The sequence below is a fragment of the Aotus nancymaae genome, unplaced genomic scaffold, assembly GCF_030222135.1.
Source record: "Aotus nancymaae isolate 86718 unplaced genomic scaffold, 86718_ANA_hifiasm-v0.15.2.pri h1tg000019l, whole genome shotgun sequence".
In the NCBI taxonomy this organism is placed as follows: Eukaryota; Metazoa; Chordata; class Mammalia; order Primates; family Aotidae; genus Aotus; species Aotus nancymaae.
The window spans coordinates 16112699-16132651 of record NW_026988431.1 but is presented as its reverse complement, the minus strand read 5'-3'; the positions used below and the strand labels follow the sequence as shown (position 1 = coordinate 16132651).

The following is a 19953-nucleotide window of genomic DNA, read 5'->3' as shown; positions in this document are numbered from 1 at the left end:
GCCTGTCCACCATGGTTTGTTTTTTGGTTCCATAACATATAGTTTTTTTTTTTTTTTTTGAGCTATCCTTACCAGAGGGGATGTAAAAAATTTTAATAACAATTCTTAGTCCCTCTCCATATCCTTTTTCGTGCTATTTAATTTGATTTTTTAAAAAGCAAAGGGGAATGTTTGCCTGCAGTGTACAGGAGAGATTAGCTCAAGGAAAAGCCCTGAAACCACCTCTAGGTTTCTCCTGTCCAGTGGCAGTGTCCCACATCAGGTTCAGAATGGCCGCATGCTAATCCACATGGGCAGAGCCAATGCCAGAGCACTGGTGTAGTGTTACTGGGAAGGGAAAGAAAAGCCATATTCTCACAGTAGCAGGGAAGCGGTAAAAACAGTCAGGGGTGTGTTGATGGATGAGCAGATTTTCCCAGAATTTCGGAGGTAAAGAAGATCACATTGTGTTTCTATTTTGTTTTAATGAGGTTTTTTTTTTTTTTTTCTTCCATTGATGCTGTTGGTGTTTCCATAGTTATTATCAGAAAGCGGTTTCTGGTTTTGCTGAAAGGGTAGAAATGACAAGTGTTTTCAGAGTTTCTAGGTCTTGAAGCATCAGTCAACCTTTTAAAGCCGGCATTGATCAGGAAGGAAAGAGGTTTTTCTAATGAGGAAAGTAAAATAGTAAATGATATTTGACGTTCCATTAGTTGTAGGAATGTGTACAACTGAGTACCTTGCTTTGCTCTCTCTCTTAGCCTCTCTTGTCTAACTTTTGCTAATAATAAAACTTAGGAAATACACATTTAGGAAGTTGTCTGTCCTTTTGACTGATGGCATTTGTACATAAAGGCCACCCATGTTGGGGGAGGTTCATGAATGCAGTTTTTCTTTCCTTTTTTCTGTGTTATATGATTCTGCATCAAATTTTAACTTCTTTATAAGTTTCTTTTTCTTTACTATAGTCAAGGCATAAACCAATGTAAATCAACTTTGCAAATGTTTGTCATATAAATTTTTATTAGGTTTAGGTTTTATATTGGAAGCCATTTAGAAACTAGTCTTACAATCACTCATAAAACATTAGCTATCTTATTGTTTTACTAGAAAATATAGAGTACAGTAATTTCTTAGTAATCTCCCAAACTCCTCTTTCTCCAAAGAACAAGGCTGTGTTTTCTGTGATTCAGCAAGTCACATTGTATTTTGAGTATTCATGTGGTTTTCCCCACCTCCTGAATCAGGAATATTTTTTCCTGTTATTACTGTTTTTTTAAAACAGTGATAGGGTTTTGCCATGTTGCCCACACTGGTCTCCTAACTTCTGAGCTCAAGCAGTCTGCCTGCCTCGGCCTCCCAAAGTGCTGGGATTACAGGCATGAACCTTAAACAAATGGCTAGGACATTTCTCTGCTGTATTTTTTGACAATTTTCTGAAACTTGGTCCACTATAGATTCTCACTATTAGAAGTCAGTGGGTATTCTTAGTAGAGAAGGAAATTTTCATGAAGTACGAATTGAGCTGATTTTACTAATGAGCCTGTGACAATGTATTTTTCAGGTTACAGAATAGGCATGTAGCAAGCGAAATGTTTACATGTTGTTATGTTGTTTGAAGTGTGTGAAGGTGATTGGTTAATCTGTATTTTCCTGGAAAAGATACTAGCTTTATGGAGTACATGGAATCACAGTTAACTATAGTGATATGAACTCTGATGAGGATACTATGATATTATTTTCAAGTTGCTTTATAGGTCTTGTTTTTGATGGGTTTTGAATTGGAGTATGAAAGTGAAAAGTTAAAACTGAACACATGCATTCTACTTACTTGTTATATTACCTCATCAACATTTTTTTTTTTTTTTTTCAAAGAGACAAGGTCTTGCTGTGTTGCCCAGGCTGGACTCAAACTCCCTGAGCTGAAGCCATCATCCTTCCTCAGCCTCCTGAGTAGCTGGGACTACAGGTGTGCATCACCATGCCCAGTTTTCCATTGACTTTTAAAACACTGGTCCAGGATAGTCAAAGTTTGTGGGAGGCCTCATTAGGGTGCTGGTGAAGTGAGCCGGGAGCCTCAGCCGGGCTTGTGATTGAACTCAGGGAATCAACTCCTTTTATCCAGGCTGGCCTGGAGGGTTTGGTACTGTAATGTTTCTTTTTCTCTTGTCATTTGAAATTAATTTGCGTACCGTACTGCTAATGCACATCTTGAATTGATGTAAGGAAATTTGGGTCACTGGCCCACAGGGTGAGGACCAGGACATTTTGTTACTAATTCCAAGGCCAGTTTCACAGACTTAAAAACTCTCCCAGTAGTGATTAGGGCTTTGGCTTTTTTTTTTTTTTTTAAAGTTAGAAATTCTTCCTGGTATATAATTGCTTTGTCTGGCCTTTGGAGGTGGGCCTGCAGTTTCTTCTGCGAATCATGTTTTTCATGAATTTGGCCATTATGTTTCTTAGTATAGGCTGGAACCAAAGTACCATGAAAAACCTTTTTAGACTTGGAGAAGCAGCAGCAAAATAAAAAAAAGTAATAAGCTAGTTACCTAGAGAAATGCAAAACCTGAAAATATTTTGTAATATTCTTTTTAAAGTAAAGTTTTCTTTAAAAGCTTTGGGGACACATTTGGGTGGAATTAAATGTCTTGCGAACAGGGAGGATCTGTTCATTCTGTTTCTAGCGCGTCCTGCCCCCAGCCCTGCCTTTGAGCTCAGGGGTTGTTGAAAATGCCGGGGCCTTGCTAGAGGGTAACCAGAGGCTTGCTCTCTTAGGGGAGAGGGAAGTTAATCACAGGTGCTCATGTGGCAGCCTTTCCCTGTCAATCAGAAGCATAGAACTAGCTAGGCGTGAAGTGCTATGGTTTTAGTGTTATGTGTGGTTAGGGGGAGAGGTTGTGAGGGCCTGTGGTTGTTACCAAATTCTTTGAAATGGAAGTACGGGTAACAGCAAAATAAAGAATAGGAGAGAAATCATGGCCCTCTGTGGCAGGGGAAAGAAAAGTCCATTAGGATTGGACAAATAAATGCATTGTAGTAGAGATGATCTATTTTCTGCTTTTCTCTTATTAGTTTTGCAGTGCATTTATTCTTCATTTGTAAAGGGTAATTGATTTCAAGAATGGGTTCATTATCACATATCTGTGGCGTGTTGGGGGCAGTGTGGATGTGGGTGGTACAGCCTTGACTAAAATGGCTGATGTCTGTGATAGATTTGGCCAGCTCAGATAGACAGACCAAGAAGGGAAGGAAGAAGGAACCCAGACTAAGAAAATGTGTGTTTAGTCAGGGTGATTTCTCCTGAGACTTTTGACTAAGATGAAAATGAGTTGCAGTTCAGTTATCCAGAGATCACACGTCTGGCCTGCTCAGCTACCTTCACAGCTGATAATCAGCTGGTGGTGAAAAGGAAGACTACACAAAGCACATGAAACCGCACTCAGGGACTCCTCCTCTCTGTGTGTATATGAAATGACAGTCTGGCTGTCCAGCCCAGAGAAAGCTTAAGACAGCAAATTTAGGAAAATGCCCAGAGATTGGAGGGAGCATGGTTAGTAGTAGCACTGCCTGATGAGGAAAAGAGAAAGAAAAAACATTAAAATTAAGCATAAGAACTTAAGTAGGGTTGGGGTGCGTAGCTCTATATGTAAGATCAAAATGTTTCATTAACATCCTAATACATCATCTTATGACAGAACACAGTTTTCTTACAAACTGTCCTGAAATCGCTAAGAAAAAGCTATGGCCAGCCTGCTCTTTAATGAAGAGTATGTGTAATTTCCATTCACAGTCATTACAAATAAGTAAGAGTAAGCTTTGGTTCTTAAAGTTAACTATGGATGAAAGCCTTCCACTTCTATTGCTTCATCTTTAATTCCATTGAAAAGCTTTGTCTGCTCTCATCAGGGAGGTATTCCTGAGGTCTCCTCACAGCAGAGTTGAGCCACCCTGTTGAGAGTTGAGTCCACGTGTAATTTTGTCAATTACTGGTTAATACCGAGGAGGTTCACTTTTGGGTTGCTGTCACTATGGAGTGGTGGCTGCTCATGACAGGCCTTCCCAGGCCTCCTGGCCCGACTTAACCTGCTTTAACTGTTGATGACTTTGCAGTGTGGTTTCCCCATTCACAACCTGCATCTGTGACTTTCCATTAGGAACACTCACTATGTTTCCCATTTCATGCCTGGGGAATAACCAAAAAGATACTACTGTGAACCCCTAAGTTTTATGTTTTTATTCTTTTATGCTTTTCCTCCTTGCCTTTTCTATAGTCTTTCTGTGGACCATGGACTAAGTCTTTTCTATTCTATGATCATTTTAAGGGACAGCTTGGCAGGCAGTTGCCTTATAAGTAATTGGGCAGTTACTTGCTTAGAAATGATTCGTTACTTTGTACGTACGTCTCTTGCATCGTAGGCAAATAAAAGTGTTCTCTATGTGTGCATGGAGCGTAGAAATGGGGATTTAAACACTGTTGGCTGCATGTAGGCCCCATCTAGCTGAATCTGTTACCTTGCAGTCTTTTTCTTCCCCCTGAGACGGAGTCTCCCTCTGTTGCCCAGGCTGGAGTGCAGTGCCATGATCTCAGCTCACTGCAACCTCCGCCTTCCAGGTTCAAGCAATTCTCCTGCTTCAGCCTCCTGAATAGCTAGGATTACAGGCATGCACCACCATGCCCGGCTAATTTTTTTGTATTTTTAGTAGAGATGGGGTTCACCATGTTGGCCAGGCTGGTCTTGAACTCCTGACTTCTTGATTTGCCCGCCTTGGCCTCCCAAAATGCTGGGATTACAGGCATGAGCCACCGCGCCTGGCCTACCTTATATTCTTATAAGGATAAAGTCTGTTTTATCTCTGGTGAAACTGTTAGGGATTACAAAGAAGGCCTTGGAGTCTAGCAAGCTGGTGGCTGAGGGAAAAGATCAGCAACTTGATTACAGATAAGTGAGACTGTGGCGGGGTTCACAGTGGCCTTAATATATTCACTTTCTTAATCTGTTTTCTCTATGATTCACGGTGTGACTGTTGGGTGGTTGAGCTGAGGCTTAGGAGTGTATGATGTTCATATGTTCCCATGGCATCTTTCTGAGGAGTGATTGTACATACAGGTTCCCTGTCTCCCCTTCCCCCACTCCCCTCCCGGCCATTTCTAGTAACCACTGAACACTGTATGAGGTGGAAAGTTCGTCATGTAGTAGAGAAAAAGATTTAGGCATCTCACCTAAAGTTGCCTATGATGTTTTCAAAAGCAAATAATGATCTCCTTGTGCCAGTGGACTTCTCTGGTTTCTTTGGAGGTGAAATCCCTTATGAAAAGAGATGGTTTTGCAAATCAGTGTCAGTCCCCATACTCTTCTATCCTACTTCTGTAGGGCCTTTGTGGACCTGGGTCTGGGGGACCCATCTACTTTATCCCACATTTACAGAACTGGGAGTTAATGCCCTACCTAGGACTTGACACCTGTTCTTCAGAGTGCTGTTTAGTGGTGTTGGATTGCTATGTCTCACTGACGGCAGTCCTGCTAGTTAACATGAGGCCTACCAGAAGGTTAGAATTGTTACTGTCAGATGTATTGTTGGTGTTGAGACATTGAATGCCTAAATTTCGTATCAGATCACAACTTTCTTACTCAGTCCAGCCTCCCCACTCCCCCACAGGACTCACACAAGAAACAATGAGAAATAGGAACAAAATCGCACCATTAATTGGATTTGAGCCCCAAATCCAAGTGTTAAAAACTTCGGTTAGATGGGTTGGACCACATGGAATGTAAACAGCTTCAGCCCAAAGTAGGTCCTAAGGACCCCCCCTCTCCCTCCCATTTTAACTCTCTAACCCTGGGTCATTATCTACTGTACGCTGGCCTAATAGAAGGACCTATGGAAGCTAAACGGACCTACGGGGAGGGCCCTGAAATTGGTTTACTCCTCTTGCCTTGTTGGATAAGAGAGAAGAGGTTCCATCCTTAGGCTTACCTTAGAGATATCAGAACTATGCCAAGTGGGAGAGGGCTTGGTACACACTAATATAGCAGGGGGATGCAGAGAAGACAGACAGCCACAGTCTGCACCGCAGCCTCAGTAGCCCAGGCATTCCTCCTTAGGGAGAAGTGAAGAAAAGGTGAAACTGTTTCTCCGCCATTGAATGCTTATACTCAGACCCCTTACTGTAAATTACTGCCCCGTTAATCCAACTTGCAGTTTTGAAGAAACATTACATAAGACATTACACTTAGCACTTTGGGAGGCCAAGGCAGGCAGATCACCTGATGTCAGGAGTTCAAGACCAGCCTGGCCAACATGGCAAAACCCCATCTCTACTAAAAATACAAAAATTAGCTGGGCATGATGGTGCATGCCTGTAGTCCCAGCTACTTGGGAGGCGGAGGCAGGAGAATCACTTGAACCTGGGAGGTGGAGATTACAGTCAGCAGAGATTGTGCCGCTGCACTCCAGCCTGGTATCAGAGTGAGACTCTGTCTCAAAAAAAAAAAGAGATAGGCTTGTGTAGTGTCATCAATTTGAGAAAATAGCTATTTTTCTCTCATGCATTATTAGTAAGATAAAGTATATTAGGAATGAAATTGAAATAGACATTAGATTTCTTCTCCATCATCTGATGTATTCATAGGTCAAAGAGTGAAGTCATATAGTGTCAACGGGGATTATCTGAGTTTAATTGTAAAGGATTCTGTTTTCTTTCATGAGGATAAACTATCAGGCTTTGGGCTTGGTATTTTTATTTGCTTAGGAATGGAGTAATTGCCTTGTAAAACAGCATGATGGTACTATTAACACTGAATTATAAGACCTGTTATTATAGAATGTGCTTTTCTAGTTGGGGTAAGAGTTCGTTTTTTTGGTGATTAAAATAATTAGTTTCTCCAAACGAGTGTGTAATAAAACAGGTAAAATTTTGTCTGTTTAAAATAAAAAAGTTTATAATCTCTTGGGTGGCTTTTATACATCTTTTGATACTTCCAAGGGAGGGCTTTTTTTTTGGGTGGGATGGATGGAGAAGAGGTATATTTAATGTTTAGAATGGAGGTGTTTAAGAATGAGAATATTTTATTTCTGTCATATCTTCCTGAGACATATTTGAAGTAGTTATTGAAATATTTGCCCCATGATTTTGTCTGATTTGAATATTAGGTATTAAAGGGTTCATTGACCAAATATCCTTGAATTTGAAATTGTGGGGACTCTATTATGAATAATAAACGTAACTGTGAACTATATGGCAGTGTGTTCCTGAAATCATTTAAAATTGTGTGAGAGCATGTGTGTGTATTTGTTCGTTTATCCTTCTTTGTCCATGCTGTTAAACTTTCTTTGCCATACATTTTAGGCATAATTGAAGAATATGTAAATACTTCCTAAGGAACAAGTTATAATTCTAAATAGGAATTTACTGTTATTTTCCTTCTATTGTACTGCAAAGTTAAATGACGGTGGCAAATACCGTTATGGGATGAAAGTAGGCTTTGTGTTATTTTGAATATGAGTATGAATTTCATTAGAATAAATGGAATAAACAGAATAGAAACAACGTAGTCTACCTTAAAGCCTTACTGCACAAGTTGCCTTGGATGTATCTGAGATGCAGGAAAGTCAGGTTCACATGGCTACTTAGAGACTCTGGTCTTTCGTTTCCTAGTTCTGGCTATTTCTTTGCCTTTGTTCCACCTGTCTTTGGGGCCTGACATAAAAATACTATGCTCTTGGATTGGAATAACTTGGGTTTCATAATGAGCACTTGGATTGCTGACTCGTTATGTTACAGGTGATTTTTGTGGTCCTGAGTCCTTTTTAAAAAGTGGTGGTTCTCTTGCAGGAAGCCAGTTGAGGGAAGTTCTCCATGAATGTACGTCACAATGATGATGACCGACCAAATCCCTCTGGAACTGCCACCATTGCTGAACGGAGAGGTCGCCATGATGCCCCACTTGGTGAATGGAGATGCAGCTCAGCAGGTTGGTGTAGGAAGAGGGAAATTTAAGTCAAATTCTCTAGGTGGGAAAAAGTAACCCAGTGTCTGATTTATTTTGGGACTCAAAGGTTTGTGATTTCAAACCTTAGGATTTCTAGAGGTAAGTGTTTTTGTTGTAGAATTAGTGTATTATTTTTAAAAATATTGTGATTTTAGAGAACAGAATCTTCCCTCATTCAGTTTGTATTCTTGAAACATCGAAAAGTGGATGATTCTTGAAGTGAGTCATTTTGAGACTGTTTACAAGTCTTCGAAATAAAGTGACTGTTTATTCGTACCATGTTGTACTTGACTACTTTGCTTGGTTGACCAGAGAAACATGTTCAGAAGGTCAGGTTTTGGCTTCACACTGGAGTGATCTCGACAGGACGTATAGGACGGTGAGAATCCACCCTTGCTCCTGGAATTAGTCCTTCCAAATGTGTAGCTCGTAAAATCATGGTACTTATTTTCTCTGAATCTCCTTTGTCACTAGTTACTGAAGACTGTAGAATAGAGAAGTTATTTGTGAACTCAGTCAAGTAGCACTTGGGGACAACAATTTAGACAGTAAGTGAAACTTTAAACAATTATTAGGGATTGAATTATTATTCCTAATGTTAATTAAAAATTTTTTATTACAACAACTGGGCATGCTCAATCTTGTAACTAAATAAATATTTTGTCTCAGCCGGGCATGGTGGCTCAAGCCTGTAATCCCAGCACTTTGGGAGGCCGAAGCGGGCGGATCACAAGGTCAAGAGATGAGATCATCCTGGCCAACATGGTGAAACCCCGTCTCTACTAAAAATACAAAAATTAGCTGGGCATGGTGGTGTGCGCCTGTAGTCCCAGCTAGTCGGGAGGCTGAGGCAGGATAATTGCTTGAACCCGGGAGGCGGAGGTTGCAGTGAGCCGAGATTGTGCCACTGCACTCCAGCCTGGAGCCTGGTGACAGAGTGAGACTCTGTCTCAAAAAAAAAAAAATTTTGTCTTTGTACATTCGTCAGAAGCATAAAGGCAAATTTTAATTTTATGAAAAGTAGAATTGGGAACAATTGCTTGGAAAATATTTACCCAAAATATATTAATAATGCAAATAAGTGAATCAGTCGTTATCTGACGTCAGTACATGCCCCCTGCTCTAATCAATCATATAGTACACTCACAGTCTTATCTATCATAGTATATTAATTCTTTGTATATACCTTTGTTGGAGCTGACCTTGCTGCTTAATAATTTATCTTATTTTCTCCTGCATCACACCATGAACCTCTTAAGAATAAAAAACGTGTAATAGGTGCTTAGTAAATGTTTGTTAATTGAATACCTCTCATGCCTTCTCACCACCGATGCTGCCATCTCCCTGATTCCTGAATCTTTTTCTCTACTGGATTACTTCCACCAACATACACCAGTATCTTTTATCTTAAAAACATAAACCCCTGCACCTCTCCCCATCCAATAAAACAAAACCTCCTCCCTTGATTCCATATCCCCCTCCAGCTGCCACCCCCTGTCCCTTCTTCCTCTTTGGCAGTGTTTCTCTACTTCCTCTCGTTCCTTACCTCCCATGCCTCCCTTGACAGGCTTCACTCTGTGTTCTCATCTTCCTCTTCAGTCCGTAGCATGCCCGTTGGCTTTATCTCAGGAGCACGTGTTGAATCCATACTCTGCCATATCCACTTCATTTCCACTACTGCTACGGACCCGGTGCCATTATCTCACTAGGGAAGGGTGGGCCAGCCCTTGTCACTGGTCTCTCTGCTTTTACTTTTGCCTCACCAGGAAGCATTCTCCACATAGGTCCTGAGGGATCTTTTCAAAAGAAAAGCTTTATGATGTCAGTGGCCTGCTTCAAGCCATCCTGTTAGACACCTGGAGTAGAATCCGATCGCGCTGCCTGGCTGCCAGCCTTTCACGTTAGTGCTGGCCTCTCGCTCTGTCATTCTCTGCCTGCTCCTCTTCTGCTCACTGTGCTCCGGTAGTTCATGGGAAGGTTGCGGAGTGTTGTGGATGGTTTCATGATGCAGTGTCTGGTCTTCCAATTAAAAGAATTACTAATAAAAAGAAATAAAAAAAGATAAGGCATTTAGTCAAATGTGAGTAAACTTGGAAAATGACTTAGGTTGTCTCTCAGATGAGGTCACCTCATTCCCATTTGCCTGTGTAGCTAGGAGACCTGAGCCACCCATCCCTGTTGTTGTACAGCATGTTTATGTTTTGATGATTTCTCCCATGTCTGTGATTTCACTTGCCCAGCAGACTATGTGGCATTTCCCTACCTTGTGTATCTTACTTCAGCGTAAGCAGAAGCTGCTTAACAATTTTGGTTAACAAAACCATATTTTTAAAGCTGGGTGTGGTGGTGCATGCCTGTAATCTTAACTACTCAGGAGGATGAAGCAGGAGAATCCCTTGAGCCCAGGAGTTTGAGACGAGCCTGGGCAACACAGTGAGATCCCGTCTCTAAAAAGCAGAAAAAAAAAAAAAATACCCCACATTTCTATTAAATCTAGGAAGCTTTCTAAAGCTAATAAGAAAAGAAGAATCTGTTAATGTATCTGTTTTATAAATAGAATAATTAAGCTTTATCAAAAAGTGGGGGTAGACATAAAAAAATCTTACGAGAGGGAACTGTTTGTCTTTTTAATTAGCAAATATGTTTAATTGTGTTAGAAGCGTTAACATCCTTGTGCCAGGCTCTTACTTGGCATTAACTCTAGTTTTTCCTTAATAGGTAAAATTGTTAAGGGGGCAAAGTGCATTAGACATGTCCCTCTTGTTCGAGTGCAGTGGCTCATGCCTGCAATCCCAGCACTTTGGGAGGCCAAGATGGGCAGGTCACCTGAGATCAGGAGTTTGAGACCAGTCTGGCCAACATGGTGAAACCCCATCTCTGCTAAAAGTACAAAAACTAGTTGGGTGTGGTGGCAGGTGGCTGTAATCCCAGGTACTCAGGAGGCTGAGGCAGGAGAATCCCTTGAACCCAGAAGGCAGAGGTTGCAGTGAGCCGAGATCGTGCCACTGCACCCCAGCCTGGGCAATAGAGTGAGATCTCAAAAGAAAGAAAAGAAATGTCCCTTTCAGCAGGACCAGCCCAAGATGTGCTATGCTTTGACATTGCCTCTACATCACTGGGGCTCAGCTTAGGCAGTGGCCTCTCTGCGCCTGACATTTTCCTTCCTCATTCTACTCCCGGAGTCTCCATCCTGTGTCTCCCTCGTTCTTTCAAGCCTCTGTTCTTTCCTTGGGCTCTAACATTTAGCACTGGCCTAGGTAGGCACGGGGGCCTGTGTGAGGAACTCAGGTGAAGGCACGAGGGGAAGGCAGAGAAGGAAAGCTAAAGTGGCAGAGAAACACAAGAGGAAGCGGAGAAAGGGGAAGGATAGAGGGCCATAAAAGAACCAGAAACAAAGGCGAGTCTCCAAGACAGGCTCCCAGAGTGTGGGGCTGCATGAGTTTTGAGTGCTTGCTCTGGGCACCTGCTGGTATTTGCTGTTTGCCCGCAAGAGCCTGCGTAATGTATAGGGCTCAGGTGGTTCCGTGTTAAAGGATCAAGCTACAGGGGACATACCAGATACAGGTATGAATGAATAATAAGAAACAATGTGAACAATAGCTCTCCTTATTTAACAGCTTTACTGATGTATGATTCACGTCATACAATTCACCCACTTAAAGTGGAATCTTGTATATCCACAGGATTGTACAACCTTGACTACAATTAGTTTTAGAATTAATCGATATGAATGTTTTCTGAGGCTTTTACTGTGCTTTCTCACTGAAGCAACACCTCTTCATCTTAATAAGAACCTTTCGGAGGCACGGGATTGACTCTGTGGGTGGACATTGCAGGCATGGTACAACAGACCCTCGGCAGTGGCCTCCTAATGTACATGGCACCTCAGCCACCACTCAAATCATACCCTCGTAAAGAGCCATGCCCTGGGAACAGGGCTCTGCCTCTAAATGTCTGTTAGGAGTATGTATGGCGAAGCTTACCTTGTATGTGTTTACAGGGTTTTTAATACTTTGCAGCTGTGCAAAGGACATGCTAAACCTTTCTCTATATATGCAAAAGAACTACCGCAGTTATGAGAAAGCTCTTCAGTTCCCACAGCCCTCCTCCTCCTCATTTCTGTTCTGCTTGTTTCTGGATGTAATTAGGACTAGTTCTTGGCAGGATTCTCTGTGGTGTTCTGGCTCTCTAAATAAGACACACTGTTAATTTTCATTATTTGGAGTCACATGAAGTTTAAAACCTTGGTTTGTCATTTTACGCAGGTAGCAGGAAAAGGGGAAGAGTGAAAAGGATGATTCTTAAAAAGAAGTCATCGTCATTATGAACAAAGCTTTTAAAAGCGTTATCAACTAAAAATGAATAGCAACAAGAAACAGTGAGAACAGAAGCAGCTCACACAACAGCTTTTCTCATTTAACAGCTTAATTGAAGTATAATTGTATACTTATACAGTCATTGTAATCTAGTATATTCACAGAATTGTACAACCTTCACTACAGTTAATTTCAGAACATTTTTATCACTCTAAAAAGAACCCTGGAGGAATCACTCCCTATTTCCTATTTTCTCTCTCCCTTCCTCCATTCTAGGTAACCGTGAATTCACCTACTTTCTGTCTCTGTAGGCAGATACTGCCTATGCCAGAATTTCATATAAATAAAATTATGTGACATTTGGTCTTTTGTGTCCGGCATCTTTCACTCAACACATTTCTAAGGTTCATTCATATGGTAGCATGTGTCAGTACTGTATTCCTTTTTTATTGCCAAATAATATTTTACTGCGTGGATATACCACATTTTATTACTCTATTCATGTTCTGTTAGACATTTTAGTTATTTTCACTTTTTGGCTATTATGAATGATGCTGCTATGCACAGATTCTTGTGTGGACATGTTTTTATTTCTCTTGTATATATAACCAGAAGTGAAATTGAGTAGCTTTATTTTGAAGTATTATTTTCTAAATAGAGTTATCTCTGGCTTTTTATCACCAGTAATTTCTTCCACCTCTGAATAACTACATCCTAGCTTAGCTAAATAAAGTTTGCTTACCTGAATGTGCCTAATTGTATACTATTCTTGAGCTACAAACATCAGGTTTCAACCTGAGTTTTTAATGTGTGGCTGTGTAAATGATGATGAGTGCCCTTCAGTAATCAGAAAATTGATGGCTTTGTTGACATATTCAGAAGCTAGTGGTATATTAACTTACCTGTGTTTGTTATGGACTTCTGCATTTTAGTGATTTTAAAATGTAGCAGCCAGTGTTGAGCACGGAAGAATAAACATCAGCCTAAATTCTGACTTTTTAAAACTGGTTTAATATTTGAATAATTTCTGAAAAATTTATAGCAGCTACCAGTTAAACCATTATGTTAAAAACAGAAGTGTCGACATAGGATTGCAGAGTTTACTGATTTGTAAATTTAACATGTGACACTTACAAGGGTATCTGTGACCTGCATGAGAGTAGTGTGCCACTTTATATTATATGCATATAATATATATTAAATATAACGTAAAGTATGTAAAAATATATTCATATGTAAAATATATAGTATGTAATATATTATTACATATAACAACATGTAATATATTTATATAATTTATATTGTATCATATATAGTATAAAGTGGCATATATTATATATTTCACATAATATATATTATATATAAAGGAGCATAATATATTCTTTATATTATATTCTTAATGACTTTCCTTAAATATGTATGCCTTTAATATGTATTCTTAATGACTTTCCTTAAATATAATGTAGTGTGCCACTTTATGTTATATGCATATAATATATATTATGTATAACATAAAGTATATATAAATATATTTATATATAAAATATATAACATGTAATATATTATTACATATAACAATATGTAATATATTTATATAATTCATATTGTATCATATATACTATAAAGTGGCATATATTATAATATTTCATATAATATATATAAAGTGGCACAATATATTCTTTATATTATATTCTTAATGACTTTTCTTAAATATATATTTACTGAGGGTCAGTTCTTAGTGGAACTGGCTTGGATTAGATGCCTCTTGACCTGACTAGCATTTAGCACATGGAGAGCATCTAGTAAATGATTTGTCCTACTATTATTCTTCTCTCTCATCTCTTTTAAGCTTCTAGAATATTGCTGAGGGTTTTTAATGCCTCTTCTTCAGAAAGTAGATCTCCTTAAACGTATACAGAAAACTTGCCTCTCCTGCTAGCTCAGGATAACGCATCATCTACTTGTCCTGGAAGGCAGGAGGGTAATTACAGTTGCCTCAGTCATGTCCAGTTCTCTTGACTTTGCCAATTCCTGTCGATCAGCACTTAACATGTCATTTCATGGAGAGAGTTTTTTTCCCCCTCTTTTGTTTCTTCTTTTGAAAGCCCTTGTTTTTCTAGACAGAACACATAACCAGAGTTTTTTCCTGGAGCATTATTTTGAATACACATTTCCAGACAGCACATTCCACATATCAAAGCTTTCCACCTTCAGATGGTGCTCACGTCGGCATGTCTTTTACATCGTATGTGCCCCTCCTCCTAATCCAATGACCTTTCTGTTCTGGTTGGTATCTTCTGAATAACGTTCTCCTTGATGGCTTCCTTCTTGCATTCAGTAGTTCAAATCCTGCCACTACACAGGTTTACTCTTGAAATATACTGATAGCCACGGTGAAGAGTTTTGCTTACATGACAGAGCTTGTCTCCTCCTCAGAAATCCCAGCAGGAATGAAGTTTTATAATCAGTATAGTGTAGAAAAATGAATAAACAACTCTTGGGAAGATTACCCAGGAGAGAGAAGGATATTCAAATGAGAATGGGAGTGACAGTTAAAAAAGATACTGCAGCTATTATTTCTCAATAACATTACCGAAGAGCTCCTTTTGTGGTAGAATCATGTTATGGGTGGGAGCTGGAGCTAGAAAGTAAAAAGATGCTGGTCAGTGTTGGGTACAGAAAACCAGGTATGGGGAAGCTCAGCCTTGGGTCACATTCTTCAGCAGCAAGATGCATGAGAAATTGTGCAACTTGTGCAAATGCTTAAATAAAATTATTATTGCTAACTGCCATTCATTTTTCCTCTACCACTCAAACTACAAAGCCCTCTGGTGTCAAGATACTGTCAGCCTCTGTACTTTGAAATTTGGGGTAAAAGAGTGAGAGGATAGGATTTATGACTAAATTTAGGAGTGATTGAATAATAGATTTGTTCATTTTAATAAGCATTTATCAAATGTCCTGTGTGCCGGTACTGTATTAGGTGCTGGCGACACAAAGATGAATAAGGCACTGTTCTTGCCCTAAAGGAATGAGCAATCTAGTTGGCAAGCAAAATGGGGCCTGCCAAAAAAAAAAAAAAAAAAAGGCTGTATTTACACATACATTGGGTCACGGGAGAGTGCTTGAATTGCAGAGTGTCACAGAGCCACAGTGCGTAGGAGTTCAGAGGAAGAATTGAGGAGTGGATAGATGGGCAGGAAAACAGACCAGGCTAGGAAAAGTATCTGTGGGGAGGCTGAGCCTGGGTCAGATCTGACCTGAAGTGAAGCCTAGAACTAGCCAGACTTTGTACATCAGGTAATCTGTTTCTGTTTTATTACAGGAGAATGCTCTATAGAGATTGCATATGCAATGGAGAGCTATTACGGGCACTACAAATAAACCTTATCTGTCTAGTTGGTGATCTCTTTGCTTGAACCTTTACTGTTTAGTATCTTCGATAATGAACGTATTTGTCCTCTGATTCTCCAGTCTGGCGGTCCACCCGTCCCCTTGATGCCCATTGCTCAGAATTACTGACTCTACAGTGGGGCGGATCACAAGCACCCCTCAACCAGATTCGCGTTCCAGCTGCAGAGGCAGCAACCCCTATTTTCAGGGCCTCCTTTGAACTGTAAAAAAAGGTGTGAGTTTAGCCAGATCTGTGGTCTGACTTGTCAGACCTCTCTGAGTTAGTTTTGCCAATTTTGCTTCCTACAAAAGCTTCCAAAAAGGCAGAGCCTATGCAGAATCCCAGTCTTGTAAAGGAAAATGTTGATACCATGTTATCAGAGGGTGTGGTTATATGTGGCACCTCCAATAATTAGAACATTGGACATATAATTAGGGCAGCCCTGAGCTGTCTGGGTTGAGAGACACTTCAGAATTTAATTAGCCAAAGGCAATAATAAGATACAAGATGTAGTCAGTATCCTTCAAATGCTAGAAATGGAGCTGCCTTTAAAATAGGAAGGATTAAGGTAAAATACTGGCATGGTAGGGTTGCGCTGCAGAATAATGGCAATTTTAAATCCTAAAGTGTTTTTAACATTACGATTGTTTTCAAGTTACTGCAATGTTTGACTGTCTGATTTCCTTGTTAACTCAAGGTGGGCAGGGACTGGGTCTCCCTTGTTCATACTGTGCCTGGCATCTGAAGTAGCATTCAGTAAATCTTTTTGAATGGATGAAGGATGAAAGCAATGAACAGATTTAATTCATCTATATCAGGGCTTGAAAACTAGCCACTTACTGCCTTTGTCATACAGGCATGGGGTGTGTGTGTGTGTGTGTGTGTGTGTGTGTGTGTGTGTGTGTGTGTGTGTGTGTGTGTGTGTGTGTGTGTGTTTTTAGTTGAAAAGATTTCAGTACCAATATTAAAAATGGGAAGATTTATTAAAAAACTCTGGATTTTTCTGTTTTTTTGAAAAACCCAGAAGATGTGATAACACTGGGCTGGTCTTCCTACTTGGCAACAATTGACTGGCACAAAAATTGCAGCCGTTTGCTTTTGATGGGGAATGTCCTCTTCAGTCCCTACCCTGTCCACTTCACGAAGTTTCCAAGCCTGCCTGAGCTCTGCGGTCATCCCGGTTTGGAATCTGGAAATTGTTAACTTTTTAAACTTTAAATTACATCTTGTGCTCATGTGTATTGTATTTTAAAGACAGCAAGATGATTTAAGTTTTTTCCGGCCCGTGCGTTGTGTATCAAACTGATAACGTGTTTTAAATCTTGTAGTTGTCTGCTTGCCCCAGGACCTGTGAAATGAATTAGGCTGGGCTCGGGTTAATGTGGCTTTGTAGAAGGATTTCAGCTTTACCTGTTACATGTTAGAACCCATGTGGGTTTTTTTGGTTTTGTTTTGTTTTGTTTTTTCGGCCTTTAGTTTTCAGTGAACTGGATTTGAGGCCCCCCAAAAGTGCTACATGGAACATTCACTAATGCTTAGAAAGAGCAAAAGAGACAATCCGATTCCTTAGTTTTACTGTTTACAGTTTAGTTAGGAGACATTAAACACAGATGCAAGGTAAAAGTAGTCCAGGTGCAGAGATGGAAATACTTGTGTTTATAATCTTTTTTTACAGTTTCAATAAATAAAGACTCAATTCTTGGAAAGAGTTTTTTTAAGGGTAAACTTTTCCTGGTATTACCTAGATGAGGCGTTTTTATTTGAAGTATTTATTTATTTGAGACAGGGTCTCCTTATGTTGCCAAGGCTGGTCTTGAACTCCTGGGCTCAAAGGATCTTCCTCCTGTTGTGCCTTCTCAAAGCGCTGGGGTCTGGCCGTAAAGTATTTCTATATTAACTTTGTAAAAAATAAGATTAAATTTGATAGATTTCCAAACTCTGATTTCTATTTTTCTTGTTTTGAAAATGTGTATTTGTCATGTCAAATGTGATGTGATAGCTATTGAAATATCTCATAGTAAGTAAAAGTAGTATATAAACACAGGAAGAAAAGATGAGACATTTTTGCATCCAGAATGTGTTAAGATGAGACACTTCTGCATCCAGAATATGTTTGCACATAATCGTTCTCATGTAGGCAGACTCTTTTCTTTTTTAGTCCAAATGATTGATGTAAACATATGACTGTATAAAATATATTCGTTACACTCCAAACATGACATTAGTGAGCAAAACTGCATAAAATTTGTAACGTTACTCTCCAGGTTCCAAATGCAGACATCATTCTCATTCTTTTTTTCTCTCGCCTACATTTCCAAATGCAAAAAGAAACAGCCTGCCAAGGAGCCAGTTGCTAAAGTGCCGTAGTGTTTTACCTAGGTAATCTTGGGTTTAGCTGCCTTTAGATTATATTCGTTTCCTCATTGAAACTGGCATTGGTCAGAACTAGGTGCCCCTTAGTCATTTTCTGGTCAGCTTTAAGCTAGACATGGTGGGTCCCCAGAAGAAACAATATGCACGTGCTGCTTTAGTGTTCATGCCTACGTTGGTATTTCTTCCCTGCCCTGGGCCTTTTTCCTTAACAGGTGACCATCAGACCAGGTCATCTGTTAGCGGGAACAAATGTGTTTTACCTGTGCAGCAGGTGTGTTCAGCACTTTGATTAACCAGAATGATTTGGCCCTCCCTTCCTGGATCCTCTCTTCCTGCTCCTTCTTTGCTCCTTGCAGCATAAGCATTTAGATAAAATGGACAGTATGCATTTAGCAAATTACCCTTCCAAGGGTGTCTGCTTTGCAAATAAGTGGAGTTAAGTGGAGACAGCGAAGATCCAGAGATAAATGTGGTCTGGTTTTGGGTGCAGGCTGACTAGAAAGTATTTATATCAGTAAAGCTGTTACTAAGGTTCCATTTCTATTGTTTAAAAAAATGGAAATCGGGCCAGGCACAGTGGCTCACACCTGTAATCCCAGCACTTTGGGAGGCCAAGGCGGCCAATCACAAGGTCAGCAGTTTGAGCCAGTCTGGCCAATATGGTGAAACCCCGTCTCTACTAAAAATATAAAAATTAGCTGGGAGTGGTGGTATGCACTTGTAGTCCCAGCTGCTTGGGAGGCTGAGGCAGAATAATCGACTGAACCTGGGAGGCGGAGGTTGCAGTGAGCCGAGATCACATCACTGTATTCCAGCCTGGGAAACAGAGCGAGACTCCGCCTCAAAACGAAACCAAAAATAAAAACCCAAAAAAATGGAAATCAATTCTTGTGAGCCACACCTTAGATTTGAAGGGAAATGGACTTGTTAGTTATTGACCAATTATATTACATGACTTTTAATTTTCAGGAAGGGTCATTAAAATGTTTTGTTTTTATTTTGTTTTTGAGACTCACTCTGTTCTCCAGGCTATAGTACAGTGATGCAATCCCAGCTCACTGCAGCCTCAGCTTTCCGGGCTCACACTGTTCTCCCACCTCAGCCCCCTGAGTAGCTGGGACTACAGGCATGCACAACCAGGCCTGGCTACTTATTTTTATTTTTTGTAGAGACAGTCTCCCTGTGTTGCCCAAGCTGGTCTCAAACTCCTGGTTTCAAGCTGTTGCCCTGCTTAGACCTCTCAAGTGTGGGATTACACAGGTGTGAGCCACTGTGCCAGGCCTTAACCAAACCATTCTTTTGTTGTTATATTCGTGCAATCAGAAGTTGATAATTTTTTTTTTTTTAGTTGGAGTCTCATTCTGTCACCCAGCGTGGAATACAGTAAAATGTTTTTTTGTGTTTTCTAAGCGGTAGTTAGAAAAATTAATCACTGAGCATGTTACTGTCTCAGAAGTTTCTTTGGTCTTTATATTGGAGTATTGAGTTGTCATTTAGTTCATGGGAGAAGCTATGACCTACAGAAGGATGTCCTTTAATTAGTAATGTTGTTTGGTAGGTAAGTAGGCACAGTAAAAGGGCAAATTTTTTTTCTTTTTTGAGATGGAGTCTCACTCTGTTGCCCAGGCTGGAGTGCAGTGGCGCAGTCTCGGCTCACTGCAAACTCTGCCTCCCGGGTTCAAGCAGTTCTCTGCCTCGGCCTCCGGAGTAGCTGGGATTACAGATGCCCGCCACCATACCTGGCTAATTTTTGTATTTTTGTAGAGATGGGGTTTCATCATGTTGGCCAGTCTGATCTTGAACTCCTGACCTTGTGATTCACCCACCTCGGCCTCCCAAAGTTCTGGGATTACAGGTGTGAACCACTGCACCCGGCCTGCAGCTAATTTTTAATTTTTGT

At 40.3% G+C, this 19953-nt stretch overlaps 1 protein-coding gene across 3 annotated transcripts in view; it reads left to right on the top strand.

The window, feature by feature from the left end:
- FNDC3B (fibronectin type III domain containing 3B) overlaps nt 1-19953 on the top strand; it is a 371599-nt gene that overhangs the window by 69178 nt on the left and 282468 nt on the right. For 2 of the 3 annotated variants that reach the window (XM_012466702.2, XM_021674622.2), the window contains exon 2: nt 7814-7952. In XM_012466702.2, the coding sequence (XP_012322125.1) occupies nt 7842-7952 (111 nt within the window). In that variant the 5' untranslated portion in view covers nt 7814-7841. Of the gene's footprint in view, nt 1-1931; nt 1949-7813; nt 7953-19953 lie in introns of those variants that run through there. The other variant, XM_064378642.1, reaches the window with a different exon arrangement.